At 37.9% G+C, this 15,719-nt stretch overlaps 1 protein-coding gene across 1 annotated transcript in view; it reads left to right on the forward strand.

The window, feature by feature from the left end:
• The first annotated feature begins 674 nt into the window (after positions 1 to 674).
• dyrk4 (dual-specificity tyrosine-(Y)-phosphorylation regulated kinase 4) overlaps positions 675 to 15,719 on the forward strand; it is a 143,674-nt gene continuing 128,629 nt past the window's right edge. Inside the window, exons 1-2 of the mRNA XM_028809184.2 lie at positions 675 to 843; positions 5,077 to 5,179. Of these exons, the coding sequence (XP_028665017.1) occupies positions 821 to 843; positions 5,077 to 5,179 (126 nt within the window). The 5' untranslated portion in view covers positions 675 to 820. The remainder of the gene's footprint in view (positions 844 to 5,076; positions 5,180 to 15,719) is intronic.

The following is a 15,719-nucleotide window of genomic DNA, read 5'->3' on the forward strand; positions in this document are numbered from 1 at the left end:
GAAAAACCAGTGAGAACTTCCATGTAAAGAAATATTGCCTATAAAAGCAAGTTCCATAATTTCAAACCAATAAAGATTTTCTTAAAGCACTAAATGTCACGTCTACAATGAATGACGAATAAATGTTTTAAAAATATTCACTATACACATTCTAGTTTCTTAGGACATGCGTAACAGTAAATTACCTGTTTACAACTTACTGACAAATCATTTCAGGTTTGTTTTAAGAGTCCATTATGTCCAATGAGACAGTCATTCTGAGAGAGAGAGACAGATAGATATTTGGCTTAATATCTCTACCAGTCCGAGTTTCGTTATAGGGCATTCCATTCGGCTACATAATTTCACAATTTCGTAATCATACACATGTGTTAGTATCTTTTACCTCTCGTCGTATAATAGATAATAGAATATTTTCCACAGCTGTGTCAACCGGGATTAAACCCCCAGAGTGTTGTTTTTTTTAATCACAATTTATTTTCCATATTATACTGTGGAACGCTTGCTTATCATTTAGCACTCGGTCTACTGTCCCATCTCTTAATCCGTAACGGGACAAGCGACACTCCATCAGATGCTCCTACGTCACATACGTCTGCTTTAGGAATAGGAGATCGTTTCCCTGGTTACGAAGAAGCGTCGCCCGGAGAGGCGCCGCGAGCACGTGCCCGAGTGCCAGTTGGAGCGCCTGACTTGCACTTTTTCTCAAGTACCTGCTGGCTGGAAAGTAGTGTAACAGTGGTACTCCGGACGAAGCGGTGTGGAGAATGCGCGCTTGACCACAGGTAGTGGTAGCGCAAGGAGCCACGCGGCTCTCACCATGATGAGCCTACATAACAGGAAGTAAGTAAAAATAAAAACCTCGGGAAGGCGAATTCTCAAAGGCTGCATTATGGTCAAATGACCAAATTACAAAGGAATCGGTGCTGGTTCTCTTAATCTGAGGTGATCTGTATTGGTTCGGTTGTAACATTATATTGCGCCCAGCTTTCATCTGTCTAAATAAATGGCCGCACCGATTAGCTCAGACAGTTGTTCATGCACAACCGTTATGTATCAATGCTCTGTTACGAGGCTGTCTTCAAACATTGTGTGAACTGTTTTAGATTTTAACGTGGTCTCCTAAAATCTGATAACTTGTTAAGGTTATGCCCAATATAGACAAAATGCTGAGTGTGTTTAGCCGCATATGGCCAAAAATAACGCCTTTAGAAGATATAGCTTAATATGAATTGAGGAATTGTCTTTGCAAATGATCCTCGTACTGTATATCCGTATATGTTGTGCAAAGTACGTATAGGATAACTTATAAATAATAAAATACGCGCGTGCTTTTCTGAAATGGAATCTTTTTTATTACAACAGAACATAACTGAAATTAATACTTAGCAAGCAAATCTTAAATTAAGATCCAGCTAATTCGACATTAGCATTCAGTGTCAGTATTTTTGTAAGATATGATAGATCAAAATCAAATGATGCAATTAAAAAAAGGTCATCATACTAAATAAATGCACATAAACTACGCTGAGCGAACATCGCGGGAAACACAGCATGAATTCAAGATTAACATGTTTGCTCTTTCTCTTGACTACCAAAAACTGTTTTGATTCAATTGACTGAACTCTTACATTTAAAATCAGGATTTTTCCTTTGGCTCCTTTCTGTGTATTTAGGATGACTTTTGATTACACGAGTGATCCAAATATTCAGCAAAGTTCTACTAAACTGACTGATCAATTATTTCCACTAGCTAACTGTCCAGTCATTGACAGCGTCATTCGGTATATACATTGCAGACATGGCTGTTTAAAGCAGGTTCAATTATAATGATTGTGGTTTGTGTGTGTGTAATTCAGTGGAACAATGTGCAGACTAAAAATTGGTGTGGTCCAATTGAGTGTGTGCCAGACTCACTGACTCTGGTGTATCTGGACCAGCAAAGCTGCTTATATTTTTCCCAATGTCAGTGTCAGAGGTGCACTATGAGTTGATGGGCTACCAACCCAAAACATCAGGCTAATTGCAGTGTTGCACTCAGAAACAAACAATGGATGACAGGAACAAACAGACGCCCTCCGCACTGAGCTGGCCACATTACATGCTAGTACATGTGAACTTTATGTATTTCTCCTAAATAGTTCCAGAGTCCTGAATAAGTATATTATTCCCAATCACTGTGTGCGTCAAGTTTACATGTTCTCCTCATGGCTATGTTTGTTTCCCTTTTTTTCCTCCCATATTTCAAGGGTTTGCGCAGTTGTTTAATAAGAACCCTCAGTAAATGCAGAAATATGCAATTTATGGTATCTTCAATATAAAAGCCTAGCTGTGCTGAAACTTGCTTTTTATGAAACTGGAATGCATCTGATGCAAATTAGGGCATTACCAGAAGGCAAATACATTTTATTTTCACTAATGGAAGCATGGAAATAGTCAAATGGCACCGGAAATAAAGGATAATGTAAGTACTTGTGTTTGTTATGTGTCACAGGTAAACAGAACATGTTTGTTTTCCATCACCATGTGTTAAGAAAAATAATCTTCGTGCTGGCTGAGTCTTTCTCCATTATCAGTCTGGATTACGCTAGACTGGTTTCCTTAAGTGCAGGTCAGCATGGCCTTGCTGGTTTGTGACTTATTTTTCCTTCCTGTATATCAAACAACAAATAAGTATAAGTATACAATAACATAACACTCTCAGACCTGTTTAATCCATGTGAGGGCTGCAGCAAAATGGAGCCTCTTCCAGCAGCACTGTACACAAAGCAGAAAACTGCCCTGGACAGGGCAGCAGTCCATCACAGGGCAGCCTTATGTAATAATGTCAGTCTAATAATAAAACAAAAGCAAGACTTGCCTGCAAAGTAAAGGGCATAAGAGCATAAGAAACTTGACAAATGACAGGAGGCCTTGCAGTCCAACGATTGCATTTGTTTAGCTTATAGCTAAGGGTGTCTTGACATGTACCCTGTGGCCCCCTTGGGGGGGCTCAGACATTTTCAAATTTTTCTACATCCATGTTCACTATATTTAGAACATATCATTAACCCATTCTGCCAAGTTTACCTATGGTCTCCTGTAGTGTCTGTCTTTGAGGATCAATTGCCCATGGAGTATTTTGACTTTTTGACAAATAATTTAAAACCAGCAGAAGATAATTAATGCTTTAGGCAGCTGTTGAGTTGATTGGCAAGAACCTTCAGATGATCCTGACTAGGGGTGTACAGGGTGCACTCTTAAGTGGCCCTATTTGGTTGTACTTTTGGAAATGAATGAAAAAGAGGAGTTAGGTCTCTGTACTTATTATAGGAAGTATAGTGTATATTAAATGTCATTTATCTTATTTTATTCTGGAAATACTAGGGGGCTCTGTCCCTGCTCACTTCGCTCGCCAACCCTGTGTGAGCGCTATGCACTAGCATCTTTGTGGTTCTGCCGCTTGCGTATGGGGATGCGGATGTACAATTTAAACAGATTGTTATTTTCATGGGAATTGGTACATATGCATAATAGACCTAACTATTTTACATTACAGCGAGTAATTAACCATAGTAAAAAACAGTAAAACGTAATAAATTGAAAGAAAATTATGTTTCATGTTGCGTTAGAGGTATTCGTTGCGTTATATGATTTTGTTCTGTTTGGCTTTAAAACGAATATGCAAATACTTTTTAAAGTTACACTTTTACTGTAAAACTTCAGTAAGAACAATATTTGGAATTAACTTTAGGTAAATATCACTTTGAATTTTGATTCTGTGTTTGGACTTACATCGTGACAACACAACGTACAACTGCCGGTGAGTGAATATCGTTTCATTCTTTCTAATAAATAAACCGACTTTTTCGAATGTTTGTCCCTGTGATTTGTTAATTGTCATAGCAAAAGCTATTCTAACAGGAAACTGTAAACGTTTTAATATGAATGGCATATCAAGATCTCCTTTCGTGTCTGGGCGTGGGCCGTTAACCGTAAATGTTTGAGAGGAGGGTGGGACTTGATAAAATCTCTTGGCAATAGTCTCGTCTCGCGGGACTTGAAAAAATCTCTTGGAAATAGTCTCATCTCGTCTCGTCTCAAGGTTTTTTTTTTTATAATAGAGAGACTACTGTATATAAGGATGCTAAAATCACTTACAGAGTGGCAAAGAGGCCTTATTTTGCTGATGTAACAACAAATAAGTCATAAAACCTTGCAGCATGTTAATTTCTCTTCATTGAATTTGTGCTTAAATATAAAAACATAAATTTGCTTAACTTGCAGTGATTGCTGAGATACTTAGAGAAAAGAGGCAGACAACTTACCTTGATCATCTGCTGTTGAGAGCCAAGTTAAGATCCGAGAGCACACTGGGCTTATTTTTCATGCTTCTACAGGTCAAGCAGTATTAGTCTGCATTCAAATGAGAAGAACTTATTTTTAATATGCTGCCATGCTGTTTGTTGCTTAGATGAACTGAAATGGAACCTTTGCAACTCTGTAGCCCATAATGGTATTTACCCAATAAACAGGAAAACCTCTTTGTTGACTTTGGAATGACTTTCTTAATAGATTCCGAATGTGCATTTAAGTTGAAGGATAGTGAAATATGTATGGTGTGACACTGTATAGAAATGACTCTTCTAGGGTCAGTAACGAGAGAATATGGGGCACATGCAGGCACAGTAGGTTTTTTAAATGTTAAACATTATGCATCCCACAGTGAGCTAACGTTTCCTTAGATTGAAAGATGTTCCACCTAGCAGGGATGTCTTACCGTATGGGCACTAACTGGGGACCCCAGGAGCATAGGGGCCCACGATGTTTCTGTTTTGCTATTAAAACAGGGGCGCCAGAGCACTACTTTGCCCGGGGGCCTATAATGCTGTGAAGATGGCCCTGCTGCCAAGGGTTGTATCCTTTTTTACCGATAAAAGTTCCAGCTGTCCTCGCTTTGAACTACAGTAGAAAAAACAGTATAATAAATGCATGGGACTGCAATTTTAAAAGAACACCCTGCAAAATAAATCATTTAAAAAAAAAAAACTTAAAAAAACAAACACAATCACTGTTGTTTTATTTTGTTGTTCACAGAAAAACAATCAAAGAAAAGCTTGAAAACCAAAGAAAAGGGAAAGGTCCTGTTCTGCTAGCTTTACTGAAGGCCGGAAAACAGCAACACACTATTATCACACAGGTTGGTCAAGCTGTCTCTTTCTGACTTGCAGATTAAGAGCTATTATATTACAAATGAGAGAGTCTTATGTGCTGAACACATAGGGGTACTGCACCTGAAATTAGCTGATAGGTAACTGAGATGAACGTTAAATGTGGTGAAACTATCAAGACCTCGTCTAATAAGATACTACTTAAATATTTATCTTTCACAGTTGTGTGTTAGCTCATGTGTGCAGAAGTAAAAGTTTATTTGCACCAAAAGGAATTTTGTTTGCCGCAGAATTTCCTTGTTTACATTACTGTTGTGAAATCAGATACCCTAGAGTTCTCCTCTGAAGAACTGAAGTGGAAGTAGTTATATCATTGATTTACAGAAAACTTAAAAAGAAGTGGCACACAATGAAGGGTCAGAAGTGTTTAATCTGTCTGTCCATCCCCCTTTATGCATTTGTCTATTTTACTTACTGTAGGTCCTTCTCTCATGTTTCATTGGTGTATATTTGGATGAATGAGAACTCAAAAATTGTCTCAACATGAGTGTACAAGTGTGCCCGCCACAGGAATGACTTCTCAACAAAGTTTCACACTTCCAAAGAATCTCTTGCTGTCCTCTTTTTCTGACAATCAATAACGTGCTGCCTGATAGATCCGACACTCTAAAGTAAATCTTTTGTGAGAAACTGTGATCTCTGTGGGGTGTGCAGCGTCACTATAAAGTGTTTTAAAAGCAGACATGCTGTACCATCTAAAGTTCTCCCTTTCACCTAATGCTGCAGGGATAGCCCACAACTCTGTTAAGGACTAAACAGGTAAAAAAATAATAAGTAGGTAGAACTGTTATATTCATCTTCTAAAATAAATCTGTTGTGGGAAATTGTGATCTCTGTGTGATGCACAAGGCCATTATACAATGTTTTAAAGGTAGACATGCTTTTTACTTTATTTTTGTTCTAAGTTATCAAAATCAGGTTCCTTTGGATAAAGCAGCTGATGTCACATTATTCAACTTCCTAGTCATTTGGTATGTCTGATTTTCCAGCCACAGTTGCACATGTCATCACCAGATATGTTATATTTCGTAGCTGCATGCCGATTTTCCAGCACAGTGATGCTTGACCCTTTTTATGGTAACCAATATAGTGCTGCCTGATGTGCTGCCTCATGGTGCTGTATGCAGGGCTAACAGGTATGGCGAGTTCAGCCACAGACTCTGCCTTTTTGTTTTTTTTCTTTTCCATTCTGTCATGGTATGTAAACACATGATATCAGTCGGATAAGCTTTGCTTGTGTTTGTGAGGTCCAAAACACCTGCGCTCCTTATTCCTCATTGCTGCACTAAATGCATTGTACTTTCAGATGCGCATTCACTTTTTTGTCAGCTCTCATGCACACAGAGCCTGCCACTACGACTAAAGCCAAAATCAAACCTGTTAGATTGTGTTGGGAATTGTCACAGACTAGTTGGAGTGAGTCAGAAGGTATGTCAGACTATGCTTCATTAAGGTTTTGATTGAAAATCACTGGAAATGTTGTCTAATGTTGCATGGTCCTTCGGTAGTGATTTGGTATTATTCAGAAACTAGTAATGGCACACGGCATGATAACATGTAGTGCATACACTTCACTTGAGCATTCCTAGTTTTCATCCTCTTTCTCTGTGTGTTTAGCATTTGTTTGCTCAGAGGTTGATGCACTTGCTAGCGGCCCGCTAATTCTGCGTTAAAACTGATTAAGTCAGTGTTTGTGTTGCAGTTACTTAGTACGTTTTCCTTGATTTTTAACTTAAGCTGGCACTTAAGTCTTCAATCTGCCTCAAGAATGATTTAAGTTATGAAGAGGTAGTGGAAGGGATAGCAAAGGTGGTAGGGATGAGAACGGCACCCGTACGCATTCGCCGCATGGCCACCCTTCTGTGTATAATAAAATAAAAATAAAAAGAGGAATAACCTTGGAGGTCAATCATCACCCTGAAAGCAGATAGTAGACATCACGTAGTATATGTGTACCAAATTTCAGGTCAATCGTTCAAACGGTTTACAAGCTACAGGTGATTTAAAATCCTGGACAGACACGGTAGCATATTATATAAGAAGATGCCAATGTAGCAGCCTCTCAGGCTGAGTTATGTCCTCTTTGATGTACACTGATGATTGTCTTCTTCTGGTTTGTACATCTCTGTGACTAGAAGAAGACTCTTCTTATCTCATCTCCATTCTGTATCTCCCGGGTTGGGCTTTCTCTCTGGTTACTTTCTTCTCTGCACCATATCTTTAGTGATGCACTTCCAATGTCCTATAAAATAAGCAAAACAGGCTTGACAGAAACTTAAGCTCTCATCCCTCCTCTAAGTGACTTCGCTCTTTATGGTGGCAGTGTGAACTGTCACCATATACTAATGCAATAATGTTATTGCTACTACTAATGGGTAAGCATCTAACCAAAAAGAGAATATAGTCCTTGATATGTTGCAAAAGCATACTGGAAGAGTGATCTGCTTATTGAAGATATCACTAAAATTAACATATATCTTCCATCATGTCCTTACGTAGGCAACTTACAACATTTCTGATACAATTGCTTACATTTCTTTGGTGCTTCCAATTGGAGCACTGGCAGGTCAAGTGACTTCCTCATGGTCACATAGTATCAGTAGCAGGATTTGAACCCACAACCTCAGGGTTTGAAGTTCAAAGCCTTAACCACTATGCCACACTGCTTGCATAATAAACACTGTAGGCAACAAACCTTGCACACAAACAGCGCCAAGAAGATGCCACAAGGCAATACTGATTATTTACTCATTGTCAACTGCTTTGTATTGTGCTCTCTATACAGAAATAAACTTAAATAAAAACAGAGTACTTTGTCTCACTGTGCTATGGTAACTGCTGAAAGACACAAGGGTATATACCGATTGGTATCATTAAAGTTGTTTTAATATGCAACAGAAGTGCTTGACTTTGTGGCCATGGGCTCTGTGTGTGCACATTTCCCTTAATATTTTAACTGATGCCTTGTAGTGTTACACTCTGTAAGTATGGTTAAACCCGAATCAGACTCGGGGTGTTGTGTAATAATCCACTTTATAGTGTTAAGCCTGAATAACTGGCAGGACAGTAATCTGCTACCATCTGGTGGGTGAAATAACATGCCAAAAATCATGAATTTTTTATGTGTTCTACCACTTTATGGTAACGCGATGGTAACTTATCAATATAATATAATAGTTATTATGATGTGAATTGATCATCAGATGTTGACACAGACAGCAAAAATGACACCTGCTTGGTAGACTCTAACCTGCCACGTTTCAGTAATGTTTGTTTTGGTGTCGGTTTTACTGTATATTACTGCTGACAATCCTACATCTCCTCACTACTAATGGCCAATATTTCATTATCAGGTTCTACATGCTACGTGAAGCTAGCTTTATGTACATCTGGAACTTGACACTTTACACTAGTAGAGGGATCAAGTGGAACTCTAAATACAGTCAACACAATCTTGTGGACAGGCACTGACATTCTCCAATGTCATGCACAAGAAACAGAAAAAATCTTACAAAAAAATAATGTAATCAAATTGATTACTTCTGTACAATACAAGTTAACACTTTGATCAATGTACAGAAATTGAAAGTTTATGAATATTCATTTGGTATTTACTGTTGATATTGAGATATCTTTTAATACATGGTGGATGTACAGTACCGTATGCTAAGATATTTACATTTTGTGTGATTTTTTTTTTTTTTTGCCTGGCATTTTATCATCACTGGTGCTGTTCGCCAAATACATTGTGAAACACACTATCTCTCCCTTCCTCCATCAAGCAAGGTTTACTGGAAGCCATCTCCTTCTTTGGCTGACCTCCTGTGGTGTCGCCGCCATTCTAATCTTCCATGACTCCTTGCATGGGGCTGTATTGATTTTTATTCTGCCATGTCCACTGCCTACTCATTCACACAACCAACACTGCCTTACACTGTTCTCTTAGGATCACAGACAACACTATCTTCATTCACTTTCCCCAATGTCATGAGCTGATCCAAGCTAGAAACCTTCCTGAGACACACCACAGGCCACAAACCCAGGCTGCTGTCACACACACATCTTCCAGCAAGGCCTCCTTTCATGGCTAGTTTCTCAGGATGGTGCTCTTCTTTCTGACAGAGTCTCTCTCTCCCAGGTTCATTAAGCCCCACCAGAATTTTCATGCCAAATGCCAATTAATGTAATACTGCTTATTATCCAAAGCCTTTGCAAAGCAACTTGTTAAAAAAAAAAGTGTCCAATTGGTCAATCATAATCTAGACTGTCTGGTTAAGATACAATATGTACAATATATTCCAAAACCATAAAAGCAGAATGCAATATGTAGCACCTTGTAGTTTCAAATAATTCCATATTCTTTCAAAAAATTAAGACAAAACTGAAAACTTCAGAATTCTCAATCTGACTGTTCTTAAAAAATGTAAGCTGTACTTGTGCTTAACTATACAAAATAAAATCATCCAGGCTACAGTCATATAGAAAAGGACATGTTTTTATTGCACAAGGACTTGAGTATTTAATAATGTTGGACAAATGAATAAATAAATGAAAAGAATATTTTGAGTTGAATATTTAGTTTGTATAATTTGTACGTAAAGGGGCTTTGTGACCTGAGAGGCAATTGGTTAATACCACAAACAGCTGGTATGCCTAATATTTTAGTTGGCATGGAAACTTTTAAAGCTTGTGAATAAATAGGTTTGGCTCTGTGACAGTCACTCTTTATTTAAAGCATTAGGCCACATTGAAATGAGTGCACAGTTTTAAGTGTGTGTCTTATCAGGTGCTTGGAATCTGCAAAAATGGCGCATCGATGCTTTTAGCCTACCAGTTAAGGCTGATAATTTATCAGACTAGTGCTACTGTCATGGGAACAGTGAAGTATGAGTGCAGAGGGGCTTACTGTCACATTCTGGTTAGATGAAAAATTTTTGCCATTTCAAAAATGAGCAGCGTCTGAGAGTTCTCTTCTGCGATGACGTCAATTAGCCGATACATTGTCAAGTTCCAAAAGGGGTTTCACATTTTAAAAAGTAAAGCTGAGCTGCAACAGCATAGGCAAAGTTTTGTACATTTATTTATTTAACATTTCACTTTCAGCCTGCCTAAGGGAAACTTGACTTTTCTCTGTGAAATACATTTGAACTGTGTAGTTAATTAACTTCAATACCATGTAATTAGATGGTGTGAATAATAAATTAGTAAAAAGGGTCTTAGAATTAGAATCTATAGAGAATCAGAATCCCAGAACTACAGGAAACACCATCTGAGGTCCATATTTTCATCTATATTAGGTGTAATGTTTGCTTTCAATAAAATGATATGACAATCTTTTTTACTGTAACTTCCCTACTAACTTAACTGCTTAGGAAATGTGCCACAGATAAAAAGAAATACAAAGGCAGAGGGCATGGCTTAAGCTCTATAAAGTTTTTGGGACTTGTTTTGGGGAGTTTATGTCCTAACTGTTTTTAAATGACCACATTGTTTTTTGTTTGTTTTTGAAATACTGATCTTGGCTTTGGATTATTCCTGCAAAAATAGATGCACCTGTTAAGAGCACCATATTCAGATTATTTGACTATAACTATTCTCCTCGAAATGGCAATAATTGCACAGTATCTATGAAATTTTCAAGATTATTTTTTACAAATTGGTTTTGAAATTATTCAGAGATTATACATTCAGATTCACATTGGGCTAGAAGTAATTGTTGTACATGGTGCAGGAGAATTGCAATGTGCTGCATGCTGGTCAGACATGCAAGTGGGGATTTCATTGTACATGTAATAATAAACCTGAACATGGATAAAAAGCCCTGTGATTGTAGTGCAGAGAGCACAGCTTAAAGTGCTGATTATTCCTTTTGGTATTAATGGGTTTGGGAAGTCCTTTTCTTCATCCCGGAAGCACTTCTGGCCATGTGATCAGGACGTACTTCCAGGTTATAGGGCACATAACATTCCCCAAGCTTCCCTACAGCGGCTCCTGGTGGTCCCCATGGTATTCAGCAGGGCTGTTTATAAAAACTACATGGTCCATGAGGCCCTGCTGGAATTCGGGGAACCTCCATGCTGCTGGGAGGGCTCCATCTGGCGGCTTGGAGGTGTGGGCCGGAATATATGGCCGGTCATCCCTCACACTATCTATCTATCTATCTATCTATCTATCTATCTATCTATCTATCTATCTATCTATCTATCTATCTATCTATCTATCTATCTATCTATCTATCTATCTATCTATCTATCTATCTATCTATCTATCTATCTATCTATCTATCTATCTATCTATCTATCTATCTATCTATGCCTGGAAAGAATGCCCCAAATCCCAATTGGAGCCTTTGTAGGTTTACTCTTACCAGCCTGAGCAGTGTCAGGAGTGACTTCTATTCTCCCCCTTTCTTTTATGTCTATAACCCCAGGTAGTCAGAGTACCAGAACAGTCAGGAAAGGTGAATACTTAAGGTAACTTAATGGCTGTAACGGCCCTTGGATGATATGGAAGGGACAGACCGCATAGGTGTCTACAAACACCATGAGAGACATTTTTTCCTGTCTCTTAACCCTTAATTTTGGTCCAGTCCTGTTGTCCTTGACACATCTCTTGGACCAGCGTGTGTGTCTATCCTTAGCTCAGACATCCCAGCTGTCTTCCTGGAAGGGGAAGGGTTATTCAGGCTTCTAAAATGTGTGTTAATATCAGAGGTTCATAAATTCTACCGGTAGCCTTCAACCCACTACCACAAATTACGCAACTCAGGATAGCATTTAACAAAAGTTCTTATCAGTGATAGCATTCCTCAGAAACTCTGGATGGTTACAAAGTGTGACATCATAAAACACAGTTGTTCTTATCAATGAAATATGTACTCCTAAAAACGCTGAATTTATGATACCTCCTTTTTTACACTTTTCATGAAAAAATTGTTTCTTTCTTTTAAATATCAAATTCAGTTTAATTTTCTAAAGACATTATATCAGACAATTTATCATAAAATGCTAGATACTGTATTACAAATACACAGCAACAAATTGCAACAATAAGTAAAATAACTTTATTTTATGCAGTGTTTTAAACAAGTTTACTTCTCTTCATTTCTGAGCATAATTTTAAGACACCCATAAAATACATGTTCTTCATTATCATCATCATCATTTTCACTTTGGTTAACCTAATGAGAGTCTTAGTATCAACAAACTGAGCTGAGCTAACCAGGCCAATCTATCCTCAGCAAGCTTTTACAACACCACCAGGGGAATTCCTACATACTGTCAAGCCCACTGAGAGATACAATCTTTCCAGTGTGCCCTGGGTCTGACCCTGGATCTTGTCAGCATGCTATGCATTGTACACCTACTGTGAGAGGTACCAGAGGGGTTTCTAACTATGTACCAGATAGGTTCTCTTAATCTGGAGAGACAGTAGTTCAACTCTGAGGTCTTCCTGTGTTAATGAGCTCCTCACCCCAACCCTGAGCAAAAAGCTTATTTCAGCTACTTGTATTTATTATCTCATTCTTTTGTTAGCACTCAGCTTGTATTCTTAACCTCATTAATTTGTTCATTACTCAGAGTTCATGGCCACATGTAAAGATGGGATGGCAGAGAGCCAGCTGTCTGAGAACTTAGGTCCCACAGTCCATTACGATGCCCAAAACACTGCTACTACCGGATCAGTTCTTTGAGCAGTCTGATGATTATCTCCTCTCTCTTTCATGAATTATCTAAACTCTTGAACTGCTCCACTCGGAGTAGCTGTTTGGTCTTTAACTGCAGATAACATGTTTCTAATCAAATCTATTCTCTCTGAACAAGTGAACCCTTTTGAAAAATATTTTTTAAACCTGATATTTAGATATTATTGCTCTTTTTAGCCAGTAATATGCATTAACATTTAGACTTTATTTCTATGTTCTGCAGGTGTTCACTATCATGGTTCAGCCAGGATTCTTTTCCTGGCCTCAAGTGTGTTATAATTGAGCCAGGGTACCTGTCCTGACTAGGATTCAAATGCTGTTATTACGTCATTTTTGTTCATTTGGATTCCTTTGTTAATGTTAACATTGTTGATCATTTAGTTTTTTATGGCTAAGCATCTTTGTGATGATGTGCCATGTGTTTTGTGGGTGGTTCCTCAGGAGGCTCATCCCCATCAAGGGACTACCCTCAGCCCTATAAAGGCTGAAGATAACCCACTGTCTCTTGAACCTCAGCCTAGGGAGGAATCCAAAGTGTTTGTTCTCTTTGTTTTGGTTTTTCAAGTATTATTTTGTACATTTTGTTATTAATTTTGTTTTTGTTCTGACTCTGTGTTGATTATTTACTTTATTTCAGTGTTATATTATGTTAAGATTATATGGTATGTAGTTGTTTTCCTTGTATTATGCCTGTCTCCTGTATGTGGAGCCTAAGGATGCAGGACATCTAACTAAGCGCTGGATTACTATCCAAAACTATTGATGAATCAGCAGCTTCAGCACTGCGCAATTGATTTGGATTCCTGCTTTCATCATTTTTTTTTGCTTCATTTGGATTTACTGGTTTCAACACCTGGCTTTTGCCTAAAGGTAATGTTCTCTGTCATGTGATTTCATTCGATTTGTTTGCTTGAAAACCTTTTTTTTTTTTTTTTGTTTGGCTCATTTTTCCTACATTGCCTTTCATTCATGTAAAATAAACAAATTCGTTAAATATGATGAAAATTTGATTTGTTTGTCCTTTGGAACAGAGGCTTTTAAAACATTTGTGCATCTCCTCTCTTAAGGGCATTTTTTAACTTTCTGATCTTTAAAAGCTTTAACCTCATTTCAAGGCCGGAGCAGGATGGAAGCCTGTCCCTTAAATTGGGACTAGGATGCTGACGTAAAGGCAGGTCTTGCCTTTTTGTGTTTGTTTATTTTTGGAGGCCTGTGCCTCTTATTGTACTTCCTTGTGGCAGGAATAAGTACACTCACCATGTGCTGAGATTAAAACTAATTGTTTCGGCCTTCTGTCTCTCTTTCACTGTTCCTAAGGCACTTGATGCTTACTTGGTATTCCACAATTAGCATGAACATCTGTCTAATTAAGTAATCCCTAAGGAGTAAAAAATCACCACAGTATAGAAGCAAATAAAATATAGCAGAAAATAAGTGTGCACAAAGATGTCAAAAACAATGTGCAAAAGCACAATACAAATAAGAAATTATACATAGCAAAGTGGAATGTCAGAAAGATTCTTGCAATTCCAAAATTATTCAGAAGAGCTTACTTTTAAACTTGCCTTTGGTCAAGAGGAAAATAGGCATCCTGATACCACACTTCTGCTGTCATGACTGGGGTTCATGTGTAATTTTTTCTGTCTTTCATGTATCAACAATATATGGCAGTGCTAATTTTGATTAGGGTCTTTTCTGATGCCATCTTGTGGAAAATTTTAAAGTTCTTTTCATACTATTGCTAGGGTGGTTGCCACCATCGGATGGCCAGAGGTGTACTGCCGTAGAGTCACACCATGAGCAATCTCACTTTACAGATTTCCACTGTGGTAATTGCTGTTGGTCAGCCAGGAACCTGTGACGTCAGGATTAAAAGAGTTGTCCGAAGCAGCCTCCTTTATCCACATAAGCTAAAGAATTTTTTTGTTACCTGTTCGTGCAGGAACAGCCATTGAGCATTCCGCAGTGGAGCACTTCTGAGTGATATCAGCTGAGCTTTCTTTCCCTCAGCTCTCATCACAAGAGATTGAGCCCTAAGATAATGTCAGGTCAGTATGAAGCTCAGCACCTCTCACCTCCTTGTACCCAAATTTGAATAAAAATAAAAGACTTTCGTCAGTGTGTGCTGTCATGTTTGGTTTTCTGGTTTGGAGAATTCTTGCATAGTTTTTATGACTTTGATTTTTGATTACGAGTCTTTCTTTGTTTAAAGATAGGACAGACTTTTAGTTATCAAATTAGTCTTGACTCTCATTCACTCTTTTCAACTTCAGATTGTTATTTATCTCTCTGTCTGTTTTACCACAGACATGCCCAATGCACCACTTAGTAACATTGTGGCCAACTTGGATCCCTGAAGACAAAGAAACAAAAAAATAAACAAACAAAAAATACGTAAAAAAAAAAAAAAAAGAAAGAAACAAATGCTATAAACCAAAAAAACAACTTAAAAAGTCTCTCAACCTGAGAACCTAGCAGTAGACAAAGTTGCAGCAACAATATGCATAAAGGATGGTGAACTTGTTATCTTTAGTCTAAGATTTAAGAAATATAAATTTAAAAAGAGCTAAATATTTCCCCAACATGTTACTCTCTTATGTAGTCACTTGAAGCACTGATAATTTGATCTCCAAATTATTGCAGAATAAAAGTATGCAAGTCCAGATTAATATGATAACAAATCATATTTATTCAGAAAACAAATTCTGAAGGAAGAGTATAAGGACATGATATCACTGTACAACTAAATAGCAAACTCTGTGCTCCTCTGGGAACTTCTAAACAACAGTATAAATTGTCTCATA

This window comes from Erpetoichthys calabaricus, chromosome 1 (genome assembly GCF_900747795.2).
Source record: "Erpetoichthys calabaricus chromosome 1, fErpCal1.3, whole genome shotgun sequence".
In the NCBI taxonomy this organism is placed as follows: Eukaryota; Metazoa; Chordata; class Cladistia; order Polypteriformes; family Polypteridae; genus Erpetoichthys; species Erpetoichthys calabaricus.